Source organism: Rhipicephalus sanguineus, chromosome 3 (genome assembly GCF_013339695.2).
Source record: "Rhipicephalus sanguineus isolate Rsan-2018 chromosome 3, BIME_Rsan_1.4, whole genome shotgun sequence".
In the NCBI taxonomy this organism is placed as follows: domain Eukaryota; kingdom Metazoa; phylum Arthropoda; class Arachnida; order Ixodida; family Ixodidae; genus Rhipicephalus; species Rhipicephalus sanguineus.
The window spans coordinates 36,562,753-36,576,686 of record NC_051178.1 but is presented as its reverse complement, the minus strand read 5'-3'; the positions used below and the strand labels follow the sequence as shown (position 1 = coordinate 36,576,686).

The 13,934-nt window shown below is 49.1% G+C and overlaps 1 protein-coding gene across 1 annotated transcript in view; it reads right to left on the bottom strand.

Annotated features, from left to right (window-relative positions):
* LOC119386563 (probable ubiquitin carboxyl-terminal hydrolase FAF-X) overlaps positions 1-13,934 on the bottom strand; it is a 326,343-nt gene that overhangs the window by 120,751 nt on the left and 191,658 nt on the right. Inside the window, exon 20 of the mRNA XM_037653846.2 lies at positions 3,533-3,675. Coding sequence (XP_037509774.1) covers positions 3,533-3,675 — 143 coding nt within the window. The remainder of the gene's footprint in view (positions 1-3,532; positions 3,676-13,934) is intronic.

Here is a 13,934-nt window from a genome sequence, read left to right as displayed (position 1 = left end):
CATTTCATCGGAGGTGTGAACGAACCTTTATTTCTCACCTTTTAAAAAAAATCTGTGATTTTCTTCTGAGAGTTTGCCCAGCCACGACGCATCCGCTTTCTTTCGATAGCTGCAACATCTGACAGCAAGTCGCCGATCTCGTCGTGTGCGCAAGCAAACCGCCGAATGCGGTCGACGTAGCACAACACGTCCGCGTAAGTCGGAACGGACGCGCTAGCCTCTGCAGCGTCGTCCATCTCTTCCTCGTCGGAAGTTCCCGCAGTGTCGGGACGCACAGTTTCGATAATGTCATCCAGTGACACTTCACTGCACACTGCAACGTTGTCGTCGGCACCAACATCGTCCGCGAAAGATCCAGGCAGCTCCAGGCTGCCGAACTCTGGTTCGTCGTCAACAGGCACTGCAGCTTCACTGGTAGAACAAGCACCACTTCTATTAAAGCCGCAGTGCCTGAAGGAGTTGGCGATGGTTTCTGGCGTGACCGCGTCCCATGCACTAGCAATGTAGTGCATTGCATCAAGCACAGAAAGCTTCTCATCCGACTGCTTGCGTTCCATAGCCGCCAGCCGATGCTGCACCAGAAACTTCCGATATTTCTGTTTCATGCACTTGATGACGCCAGCGTCAAGTGGCTGCAGCTGGCTAGTGCAATTGGGGGGCAGAAATACAACTTTCACATTTCTCAAATGCGACATATCTGATGGATGGCATGGCGCATTGTCAAACAGAAGAAGAATCTTTCCGTTCTTAGCCCCCATTTTGGAGTCCAGCTGCTGCAGATATGTAGAAAACATAGCAGCCGTCATCCAGGCTTTCCGGTTGAACGTGTACTGGCACGGCAGCCTTTTCAAATTCTTGAAGCATCGCAGCTTCTCAAACTTGCCGATCACGGGGGCAGGAAGCTTTTCAGAGCCGTCTTCATTAGCGCAAAGCAATACGGTAAGACGCTCTTTGCTTCGCTTACCCCCGTGACAGCTCTCTCCTTTGAATGCCAATGTCTGTTCTGGCTGCATATTATAACATAATCCAGTTTCGTCCGCGTTGAACACGTCGGACGGCTTGTATTCCCGTATCAATTCCGGCAGCAATGCAGTCCACTTTTCTACAGTGTCGGAGCTGACTGACGCGCTCTCTCCACAGCAGCGGCTGTACACAACTCCACTGCGTTTTTTAAAGCGATCCAACCAGCCATTGGAGGCTTTAAAGTCGTCAATGCCGCAGCGCAATGCAACTGTCTCAGCCTTCTCCTTCAAAATTGCGCCATCCACGGCAATTCCTGAACTGCGGGCCTGACGCAACCACTCAACGAGGGCCTTCTCCATGGCAGCATATTTGCCATCTTTCGCGGCCTTCCTGTTCAGGCCGAACTTTGTCGCATTTAGTAGGATGCTCTCCTTCTTCGCGAGGATCGTTTTCAGCGACGACTCGGGAATGTTCAGGCCGCGGGCAATGCTGGCCTTTGTTGCTCCGTTCCGCTTCTCCGCCTCCTCGATTATGCGAAGCTTTTCTCCGAGCGTCAGCGGTTTTCGGTTCCGCGACATTGCGAGACACAGCACTCGCAATCAAGAATTCGAAAGCTTCCTCGCACACCAATGTCCGAACACAGAAAATTTTGCACGTGGACACAGCAGCTGCGGCGCAGCACAACCAACCGATCCAACCGAACCAAGCCAATTCGTCGTAAAACGCGGGTCGTCGCAGGACCGGGGGACGTATAATCGAAGTTCCACTGTAGTCCGTTGCGTGCATAGCCGCTGCCTTACGCGATCTGCGGCCCAATGTCTGGGAACCTTTCAGATTATGTCAGAACCTTTTCATAGGCTTGAACACACAAACGCAAAGAACTGAGATTATTCTGGAACTAACACAGCCACCAGCGATAAGGTTCGAATGTTCGATGCTGCGTGTATAAATGCCGACACGCCTTACTGCAGATCAGATTATCGACGGCCGACGCTCTGTTCGCCAATATCAGTGTAAGCGTGTATCGCTTGTAGACTTCTCATTTACCAGGCACAGGTTCACCCAAATAAAAGGTTTCATCTTGAACCTGCCGACTGCTGCCTTCTCCAACGTCACCACCACATGACACCTGGTGGAGGTGTTGCTTCGTTCATGATCCAGACACGCCCACGAAGCGCCGACCCCAACCCAAGCCGCAAAGAAGGTGGCGCTGATGACAACTTGGATCGTCAAACTAGCTGCCGGCAGAGGGGACTACAGCCAGAGTACAGGCTCCTACCCAAAAACACCAGGCAGCCCAAGACCGTCATATCGACTGCTGAGACGATGACAGCACCTCTGCCACCTACAACAATCGTGATGCAGCAGCCAAGGGAGCCACTGACTTTCCATGGATCGTCATTTGAAGACCCGGAGAGCTGGCCGGAGACGTACGATCGAGTCACCACCTTCAACCACTGAGACTCTGAAGAGAAGCTGCACCACGTCTACTTCTACTTAGAAGACCGTCCCGAAGAGAACAAAGAATTGACACTTCAAACCTGGGACCTCTTTCAGACTACGTTCCTTAATATTTTCCTGTGCATCATCCGCAAAGAAAGGGCCGCTGCTTTGCTGGAGACGAGAGCACAGCTACCAAATGAGACCGTCAACATCTACACGGAAGAGACGACGCGACTTTTTCACCTGGCCGATGCTGCCAAGCCTGAGAAGAAAAAGGTCTGCTTCCTTATGCGGGGAGTGAAACAAGACCTCTTTGCAGGTATGGTGCGCAACCCACCGAAGACAGTCACCGAATCCCTAACGGATGCTACAACAATTAAAAAAACACTCGAGATGTGGACGAAGCAATACAACCACTCAACACTGTCTACATGCTACACCGAAGCGCACTCGCTAGGCACCGACGACCTACAGGAAACCATCAGAGCGATCATACGGGAGCAGCTGCGCAAGCTGTTACCTTCGGCGCAGCCTCTAGTGGATTCGATCGCTGACATGGTCCACGAAAAGTCCAGCAATTGCTGGGAATTCCCAAACCACCGCAGCCTCCGGCAGGTCACCATTCCCCCTCGCTCCAGCGTCAATATTTCCGTCGGCACTCAGAAATCAGCAGACCTCGAAGGCATCGTTGAAGGCGACTAGCACGAGTTGATTAACCGCGAGATTTGCGCCACAAGAGAAATAGCTGAGTTGAGGGAAGGGAAAGCAACAATGATGCTCACGAATTTCAGCAACGAGTACAAGCACGCGAACAAAGGCATGAGTGTCACCTACATCGAAGAAATTGTGGAAGCCACCAATGCTTTCACCCTCACCGATACTGCCGAACCTACTCCGGCAAACCAAGCTCCTCATCCAGCTTTCGACACCAATCCCAACCTTCTGAAGCATAAGCCAGAACAGCTTTAAACCCTGCTCTTGCAATACAAGGACTGCTTTTCGTGACAACGAGTTTAGAAGGCACATCAGCTGTGCTATTCGGATCAAATATTCAATGTTTCGAATATATTCGCATACCCATAATGCTTTCATTAGCTTGTACACAAGCTTGCAAATAACCACTGACCTGTGTGGGCAGTGCAGCAGCAGGTCGAGCACAAAGCGTGACCAGTCAGGGTTCCCCAACAGCTGTGACAGGGCAGAGGGCTGCAGGCTCAGCGCCAGCGTCAGTGTTTCCAGGGCCTCTTGGCACAGCTCCTCATCGGCCCCCTGGTCACAGAACATTTCTCTTTGGCCCCTTGTGATAAAACTCACTTTGTCAGCAAAAGTTGACATGCAGTAGTGTTGATGATATGTAGCTCAAAGAAAATATTGGCCGCGTATCTGCGTGCTCCGCTGCAAATGCCGTGTAAAGACGAAAGAGGAGGCGCTGCGTTAGAGTTACTGTATATGCTACCTTCAGAAAGGTAGCATATACAGTAACTCTACGCTGCGTGAGATATGGACGCCATCTGGCAATACTTCGGGAAACATGAGCTTGTGCAGAGGGTTTCCTTCCTCCGTGGCAGAGGGCGTTTGTCGGCGCGCATAGGCATTTTCAGCGCAGCTTAAGAAACTAGGGCCTTTAGAATTACGTATCTATGTTTTTTCTATTAAAGGAACACACCACTTAACACTTAACTAGTGACGTTGCGCCTCAGATATGCGTAATATTTACTTTTTGATCGACAACGTTCACAAGTATGAACAGCCGTACCAGCTCAAGATGGGTGGGCGGTAAGTAAGTGGTTCAGCTTTGGCCGGCTCGCTGAATCGGGCGACAGACAGAAAAACAGAAAGACAGACAGACCAAAATTTCTGCGTTTAAGTTCCCCAAGAAAGACTATCGTCTTTAAAAGAACAGAACAGAGTTGATCGTCTCCTGGCTAGTTACGTGCAGCGCAGTTACGTGCAGTTACGTGCGCGTCACCTACTCGGCTCACGCTGTCACTGTCGGGCCACTTGCTGTACAGTACGCCAGCATTTGGCGTGGGAGTTATCTTTTCAATATTATGAGAAAACTTGTGGATATAAAGATTGCTCAAAGAGCAGGTGTTAAAGAAGCGTCTTCCACTCCACAGAACCTTGCCAAGGTGTGCAAAATGACAAACCCAAATGGTAAACGAAAGCAAACCTGCATAAAAAATCATCAAACGAAATGAATGAAGTGTAATGAAGGCCTTCCTTACGAAATTACTCTAACATGTAACTGTTCTTATGTAGGAGAAACGGGTCATTGCGTAAGTGACAGGCTTCGCGAGCATGCTGACAACATAAAAAAACAAGAGGGGGGGTTGACTTTCATTTCAATGCAATAGTTGTGGCTGCTCACCCAAGTTTCACAAGCACATCTAATCGCAAAAAGCACCAATGAAATGACACGACTAATTATCGAGGCTCACAAGACCTCAAGTTTAAAACAGAAATGCGTAAGCAAGGCGTCTATCTCACTATCCGACAAGGAAATCGCGTGAGTGGCACGACACGTGTTAACTGAGTGGTTTTTGTTGTTATGTACTTGCTGTCATGCGCAATGCGTTTTCGTATCTAGGTATATAAGGTCACGTCGTTCTGCTGATAAAAATGTTGACAGTGTGCGCTTCATGTGTGTCTCTGCGTTCATGTTTACACCTTTTCTGCGCAAAAGTTTACAGATAATGTCGCGCTGCACCGAGCAGTCACTGTGCGACATGCTTGGCCGTGGGGTCTGCTGTCGATGCGTAAATGCCCATCCACGGTTCCAAGGAACCAGTGGACAATGTGATTTGTTGCTTGTGAGGGAAAACATTGCGGCTTGTTCGCTTTTGCATGCCCTCAAGTGCAATGTCCTTGCCCGCAAAGTTCGGATTCATCTCGTAATGGGCACCGTGAGCAGGGTTAGGCCTAGCCACGACTCCGAGCTGTAGGCTTGGTCGCTATGTGCATGGCTGCGTTGCCCAATCTTTCAAAGTACAGTTAAACCTGGATATAACAAAATTGACAAATTCCCCCCAAAATTTGTTACGAACAGGTTTTTGTTATATGCAGTATCAGTGTGAAAATTCGGAAAATAAAGGCACAAATTAAACAAAAGGGGAACTCAAGGCAGAGCTCACCCAATACATTTATTTAGCGGCAAAAAACTGCGTTATCTTGCTCTAGTGCTTGTTCGTGAGGGATGGCAATACTGAACATCCGTAGGACATCGATATAACGCTGCTCCGTCATCATCTAGCCGTGGCCACCGAGATTGGCTTCAGAACCGTGACAACGCATTGCCGAAGCAAATCGCGAAGTCACGATCTAGTGAACCTGTGGCGTGGTACAAGACTGGGCAAAGCGCATGACGAGTCGACCTCGGAAGATCCGCCGTTGACACCGCGGTCTCGCGCAGTTTCCACCAGCACCTAATCTGACATCTCCTCAATAGTGACGACACAGTTGTCCACATAAAAAAAAAAATTACAAAGCTGCACTTCATCACGGGCTGCTCCACGCGCATGCAGTGAAACCACGTACATGCGCACGGTGTCGAAAACAGCAAACGACACGGATACCACAGAACTTCCATGGAATATTCGGAAAAGGACTCACCATATGCGGTGCAGCCCCACGTATGCGGCGGGAACCCAAAGCGTAACGACAGAGCACGGCCGGGCTAGACCGCGCGCGCGCTTCTTTTCTTACGGCCTTCTCACCCGCCGCGAAAGCAATGGGAGAGTTTCTCAGTATGTTTCGCCGCCCGTCGGCGGTAGGGGCGCTGCGACCCTGACCATGCATCTCCTGCGCCGCGCACTCGGCACAAGAGCGTTGCTCGATGTGAAACCGCGGAATGAGGGTTCTCGACGGAGAGGGGGGAGGGGGATTATTCAGGAAGTCGGGGGTAGAGGGAGGATCGTCTCCTTAAAAAAAAAAAAACTAATGTTATCAGACGGCTCGCCGCATATAGTGTAGGTATGCATGTGCCCGTGGACTGTGGACGAATCGGCTAACGAGGCATAATGCAGGAGGGTAGCGAATTGGGCGAGTTGGAAAATGCTCATGATGGTTAGCGCAAACGCAACACGGACCAAAAGAAGAAAAAAACGACGACACAAGCGCTATCTAACAACTGAATGTTTATTGGAACAAATCACAAATATATATATGTAAAAGAAAGAGAAAAAACAACAAACCCGCACATGCGCCAAAGATAATTGACAGATAAAAACGTGTATGCTAACAAAACTACGCCCTTTCCAGGAAAGACACTTCCTCATCAATCAAAGCGATAGAAGGGCAGCTCACGCAGTTCTCTTTCTTAGACATATATATTTGTGATTTTTCCAATAAACATTCAGTTGTTAGCGCTTGTGTCGTCGTTTTTTCTTCTTTACGTCCGTGTTGCGTTTGCGCTAACCATCATGAGGCATAACGCAGGAGGCATGAAGCACTGGCAACGATCAGAGAGAGAGATAAGCAACGGTGCACCTGTTCTGCAAGCAGAGAGCATCAAATACCTTTGGCCCTTGGTCTCGTTGGACAACGAGGCCGCAATTAAGAGAGGTCGCTTACATAAATGACGAGCACGCCTTCCCCTTGCTAGCTATTTTCTATTTCTTTGTTTTTCCAAATATATTTGGAGTGGTTTTCAGGGCTAAAAGCTGCAGTCTGCAGCTTGACAGCTCTTTGAAACACGTACGTGAGTTGTATCTCTAAGGGTTAAAAATAACTGCGTATAGGGAGAAAGAAAGTAAGAAAACAAGAGAGGACTCTTGCTGCTGAATAACCCCTACGGACGGCACGCCCCGAGAGTGGTGGTGTGCATTGCCAAGGTGTTAACACCACCTGGAAACATTAATTGCGGGAACCCCGAGCTCTTTCGCGTTCCTTTTGTTAGCGTCAGGATGGCTGGGCCGTAAAATAAGACACAATAGAAAACGCAACGCACGACACACAATTAAAAGGGAGAAAGAAGTTTACATTTAATTCTCAACAACTTGGTTACAACTGAAAACCCATAACACAAAGTCGCATACGCATATTCGCTCAAATCGCACTACTAACAACGCACAACCGCTCTCGCACCGCTCAAACGCACAACCGCTCAAATCGCTCGCACTTTTCAGACTCTCCTCGTCGCTTATTATTATTACATACCTCGGATGTGACTCTTGCGCTGCGCTGCTGACGACCAACAACAGGCAGCATCAGCTGTACAAGCTACTGCGAGCACAAGACAGGAACGAACTACACTACCCGAGGCCTGAGTTTCTAGCTCTTTTGGTCAAGATAGTGGTCTTCTTTCGATAAGGCCTCTGAACACCTGCCACGCAGGAATGTGCTAGAAGTTTTGGAAACAGCAGTCCAGCCCTACTTGCAACGCGCTCCCATCTTAAGCTGCCCTGAAGGCGTTGACGACAGCCACTCCCGATGATCCGCAGATCTCATAGCCGAAAAATTCCCAAGATTTTTCCTCGTCAATCACTTAAACCAACTGACTGACGCAAACGACAAGCCTTCCACCTACGCACACAAGCCGACAAGCCGACTAGGAAGCACTTTAGGTTGTGAAATTTGTGAAGTCCGGAAAAGTTTTCACTATAAAGGGTTCAACTATTTGCGAGTGCTTACCCCCCCCCCCCCCCCCCCCCCCCCCCGAGCAATAAATATTTATTTCTAAACCTCAGAATGTCTACACGTTTGATGGCGGAGAGCTGTACTCCCGGCTCTTGCATTTATACGTTATTCGATAAGCTTAAGCTCGATGCACGTTGCGCATATAAGAAGTCAAAATAAACCATCTGTGCGTGTTCAACGATTAGGCAGCTTGTTTTTCAACGCGCGGTGAGTGAAGAAGCGCGCCCGAACTCATGTGCCGGCATTGCGCGCGCTGCACAGAGCGGCGGAGGAGGGTCAGGGTCGCAGCGCCCCCCTCAAAGCAGCGGCGAGAGGCATGTACTACACCCGATGCGCAGGCCGTAAGAAGCGAGCGCGCGCGTGCAGTCTAGCCCGGCCGTGGACAGAGCAAGGATTTTTTTAGTGGCGTCACCTGGTGTCACGTTAAAGAAGTGCAGTTCAGAGACTTCTGCAACAACTGAAGAGTGACGCTGCCAACCCAAAAAGCCATTTTTATTTTTTAGAGCTCAGCTCTTAGGCACCCATTCCTGGGTGGAGGGGCATCGCCGTTGGCGTCAGCGGCGTCATAGAGTTTTCTACAATATTTACTAGAGGGAACTTTGGCACAGCAATCATTCAGCCACCATGGAATGATGGGTAGTACACGGATTTGCCTAATCTTCGTGCTTGCGGCTTCGAACACACTTAGGGCTTTGTTTATGGTGTTTTGGCATTTGTTTCAAGTAAAGGATTGATTGTTATGAACTTTGTGAGTCGATTCAAATTGGCGAGCCTAAAAGGTTAAGGTGGTGTAATGGAACTGCTGAACATTTGCTGAACTCCGTCTTGCGACAAAGCGGCTCCATGCCACATGGAGCCAAACGAAGCCGAAAGAACAAAGCTTAGACAAATCCGTGAACTACCCATTCCCATGCTGGCTGAAGCGTCATGCGTTGCAGCTCCCATAAACACTAGCGCCAGACTTTCCCCTAGTGTATTACAGTAGAACCCCGCTGTTACGTTCCTCACTGCTGCGTTTTCCCGGCTGTTACGTCGTTTTCCGCCGGTCCCGGCATAGCTCCCATAGGATACAATGTATTGGGAACCCCGCTGTTACGTCGTAACTGTCGGACCGTTCCCGTATGATACGTCGCGAAGTGCGCCCGGAGCCGACCGAGTGACTACCAAAGAGAGCGGCCATGGTGCATTTTCACGCAGCTTGGCCTCATTTGACCGTAATATTAGCCGCATGAGAGGCGCAAGCAACAGAATCTTTCAATTGATGCAAACAAAAGCATGGCCTTCGAGATTCAAATTGCAAAGATGGCGTCTATGACGTAACTGCTCGCGAAAGCAAGGCCTTCGAGATTGGCATTTACTATTGACAAAAGCATAGCCTCTGAGATTTGCATTGCACACACATGGCGTGTATGACGTAATTGCTTGCGGAAGCAAGGCCTTCGAGATTGGCATTCACTTCTGCCATCGCGTTGGCGTAGACTCATCATCATCGTTATTTGTCGGAGAACGGGAGGAGTTCGAGCTGGTTGGAGCTCGCATGGTCGTGCGTGCGGTTCGCGGTCGGACTCGCCGCACCGGTCGTGATTGCGTGTGCTTAGTTCTTTCATACCTACAGCTGTTGGTGTTAAAAAAAATCACATACGTTGATTACATTTCTGTGGATAAGGCCGTCCTAAGCTCCGCGTTTCTATCCATCGACTAGATCGCGGCTGAGCGCGCCAATTTTCGTGCTGCTCGTAAGAATTGAAATAAAATTTTGTACCACTAAATATTTTGCCGTTTTTCCTGTTTTTCGGCTCTTACGTTTCCCATCTCTTACGTTTATTTCCTACGGTCCCTTCAAAAACGTATCAGCGGGGTTCTACTGTATTAGGAAACTCTGTGGGCGGCGTGACCGATAGAGCGAACAAGGACGAAAGAGAGCGAATGTGGAGACTGTCGATATCACGAGCCATTGGCCTGTAACCTCGCTTTCTTCCTCCGTCACACATGCTGGCCCCTCAGTCAGAGCTCGTGCGCATTCAGGACTGGCGCATGCACTGCAGCTGGCTTTGCTTGTTGTAACGGTGCTGTCGGTGTTTCACTTCGTTTGCGACGCCTGCAATGCACAGAGTGGTGTGCGTAGCACTCGAGTGCTGGCAGGTTCTCTGGCAATGTGTAATAAATGTTACATCGCTACAACTGCAGACAGCCAGAACTTCAAACACAGCTGGCAATGACTCAACACAAAGCTGCACTCCGAACTCGCATTAGGCAGTATCGAAATCTTTGGTGATTTTTTTTTTTTAAAGGCAGCATGGTTAGCATGGTAGCATCCGCAAGTGGCTGGATGAAGTTTGAAGGGATGGGGGGAAGGGCACATCTGAGCATGCGCCCGCGGTAGCAAGAACGCCGGCTCGAGGGGAGCAGGCCCGCCTGCCCACCTTGTGCACACTCGCACACACAAACGAGCTCTTGCCTCGCGGGCACCGGGGCTTCGAGCGTGCCATGTGCGACGGGGCCACTTCGCACTTCGGCGGCGGTGGGGCAACCGCAGAAGATGCATGCAGCTCCTGCTCCTGCCAAAATGACAAAATTCAGGGCAAAATTCCAAGGTTGTCAGTGGCGAAAATTCGTTATATCAAGGGTGTCCCCCGGTGCCGCTTTGTTACATAGAGGTCGCAAATACATGTGCTTCTATGGAGTCATGCCAGAGAATAGAAAAACTTCATAATATCGAGGAATTATATGGAGATTCATTATCAGCCGGTTTGATCTCTTGGTTTTGCTTTTCTGCACATGCCATGTTCATAAACGCGCTGTTCGGAGAAATGTCCACGAGTCATCCATGAACCATGACAGGAAACGGCAATGTTTCCTGGGTCACCGAGCTTCAGTTCGTTTTACAGATCACAGACAGCGAGTGCGCTCTAAGACATGCATTTAGTATCGGCAGCTTCAGCCACAGCGGGCGTCAGCTTCGATTTCAGATGTGCCTGCCATGTCTTGGTATGCATGCCGCGGAAAGACACATTCAATTGCAAAGATGCCATTCAGCGCAGTTTGCTGATTGCCAGTGCTTTTCATAGCGTATGTGGCAATAATGTTCATGACAAACGGGTTACACATTTTTCCACTGCTCACGCGCAGCGAGCTACACACCGGTGCGTTATCACCGCAGATCTCGCACGACGTAAGCATCTCCACGGCGAGGCCACATTCGCACTCACCTATGTGCAGCGCAATTTGCTGATTGCTACTGCTTTTCATAGCGTGCACGGCAAGACGACAAACGGGTTACACGTTCTTCCACTGCTCACGCGTGGCGAGCCCCACGTCGAGGTGTTACCCCCGCAGATCTTGTATGACATAACCATCTTTATGGCGAGGCCATATTCGCACTCACCTATGTGCAAGCGCAATTTTCTGATTGCCAGTGCTTTTCATAGCGAACACAGCATTAATGTTCACGACAAATCGGTGACATGTTTTTCTGCTGATCACGCGCGGCGAGCTCCACACCGGCGCGTTATCACCACAGATCTCACACAACATAACGATCTTTACAGCAAGGCCGTATTTGTACTCACCTACGCGAACTGACACATTGCCGCCCCACCCCTTGCACTTGACATCCGACTGCAGAGCGTTTAGTGTTTTGAGGCTCACCAGAGCGAAGCGCATCTCCGTCACATCCGAGCCAGCCACGGTGTCGTCCGTGGCAGTGTCGTTTGCACAAGTGAGAAGGTCTGGTTTTCACATGGTAGCCGGCGTTGATGCAAGGTTCCGGAGTTTCTCTTCCGCATTCTTCTTAACTTACCAAATCAGCGGGTTCCAACATGACGGTGTCGCACCGAAATGTCTGTCGAACGTGGTCACTGTCAGAGCCACTTTCATCCGCTAGGCCTAATCCGCAGTCAACGTCCTCGGCGAGGTCTTCGGGGGCGCTTGGCACAGGAGGCAAACTATCGTCAACATCTTTTGAAGGTGATCGGCGCTTCTTTTGAAAGTTGTACACCTTCCGTTTCTTCATCCGTCCACCGAATATGTGCTTCGTAGTGAACTTTGCCGTTGAATTCGGCATGGTTGTGCGTTTCAGCTGTGCTGTCCGATCCGAATGCCCGCTGTCCGAGGAGATGACTGTGGGAATCTGCCAATGGCATGTGCACTCACTGCCACGTGCACTGGTAGACCAACAGGATCGTGCATCGGGACTAACTTTTCACGGGTTTTTCCTTACTGGTGGCCTGGCATATGCAGTAGCAGAGGCGTGAAAAATAAAAAAGATATTTGCCTCTTTCGAACACAACCAAGATGGCCAGGATCAGAGATGTAGAATGGCAGATGCGCGTCCCAGAAGAAAGCCCATTTTCGTGCGTCCATCGATGAATACTCTTGTTACATACGTGATATAAAATGTTACTGCAGCTAAAATCTCAATCCTGGAAGAACAGACTGTTGGGTGAGTTGGTAATGCATTCTGTAAAAACTGCGCGAAAAACGTGGACAAAGGAAGAAATGCGCTTGTGTCGTCCGTTTCTCCCTTTGTCTACGTTTTTCGCGCAGTTTTTACAGAATCTCAATCCTGGACGCGTAAAAATTCGTTAGGTTATGCATCAGTCACTGTACAATCCAAAAATAACATTAAAAACTACTTTTTCGTGATTTTTCCATCTTTAAGACCCGTGATCCCCTTAAAAGCACTTCTACGAAGTTCTCAGTGCAGACATTTTGGAATCAGATAGGAAAAGGGCTACAGAAACTGAAAATGTGATTTTCAAAAAATTAAATTTTTTATCATTACAGTAGACTTCTGTTAGATGAACTCGAAGGGACCACAGTCATCTGTTCGTCTTATCAGGAGTTCGGCTTATCAGAAGTGCCCCCAAAAAGAGACATGCAAACATGCCAAGTGCCTCCAGATATGTTACTTGAGAACAATGAATGGTGTACGACTTACAATGGAGGCAAAATGACAAGAAAAAGCATTTATTTTGCTCAGCTTGATAAAAACTATGCCTTCAAGTAGAGTATTTACCCGAATCTTATGAGCACCTGATTTCGCGAGTTCAAAAATAAAAATTCTGATGAAGATATTGCTACCACATTCTAATGATAAAACTGTAGCACGCTCCTATGTTGACAATTACAAAAAAAACAGAGAGAGACAGACAAGCACAATTTTCTTTCAAGGAATGTAAAATTTATTGTCCTGGCAGTTCCTTTTCTTCTGCAAGCCTGTTTTGCTGGCTCTAAGGTCACTTCTGGATACGCCTCGGTCGCGTGCTGTTGCCTTCACAAGGTCTGAGTTGCAAGGTTTTCTTCGAGGTCCGGATATTTTCCCATTTTCGGCCTGTAGTTACTTTTCCTGATTGACGTGCGGCTGAAGATATCCCGTCGCGCAACTCACGGTTCCAAGCCTCACACACATGAAAAAGACACGACGCAGCTATATCCATGTGCAAAATAGCCTTCCTTTGTCGTGCACTTCCATAATGAAAATGGCTCATCACAATTTGCACTTCACTGGGAGCAGTTACAACGTGCACAGGTCCTACGCGAACCAACGCGAACTGACTACAAAATGTGCTCGGCCGCCATTGTGTAATGACAATGACAATGCACCTGACACCTCTGACTGGAGTGCTGGTGCCGCAAACGAGGTTTCGGTTTCATATTCGATTCTAATGCACAGACAATTTTTGTTCCCGTTGTCGCTTTCGTTATCTTTTTTTTCCACTTCCCTTTCAGCTCTTCTGTTCTCGTTTGTATTCCAGCTGGGAAACCGAAGAAGGGAAGGGGGGGGGGATACAAAAGGACGCAATTGCTTGGGGATCCCACTTGTACATCCCCCCACTCTTTTTGTTGCTTTCTTTGCTGATAAAGACCGTACCTCCCCCACCCAGAGGCTG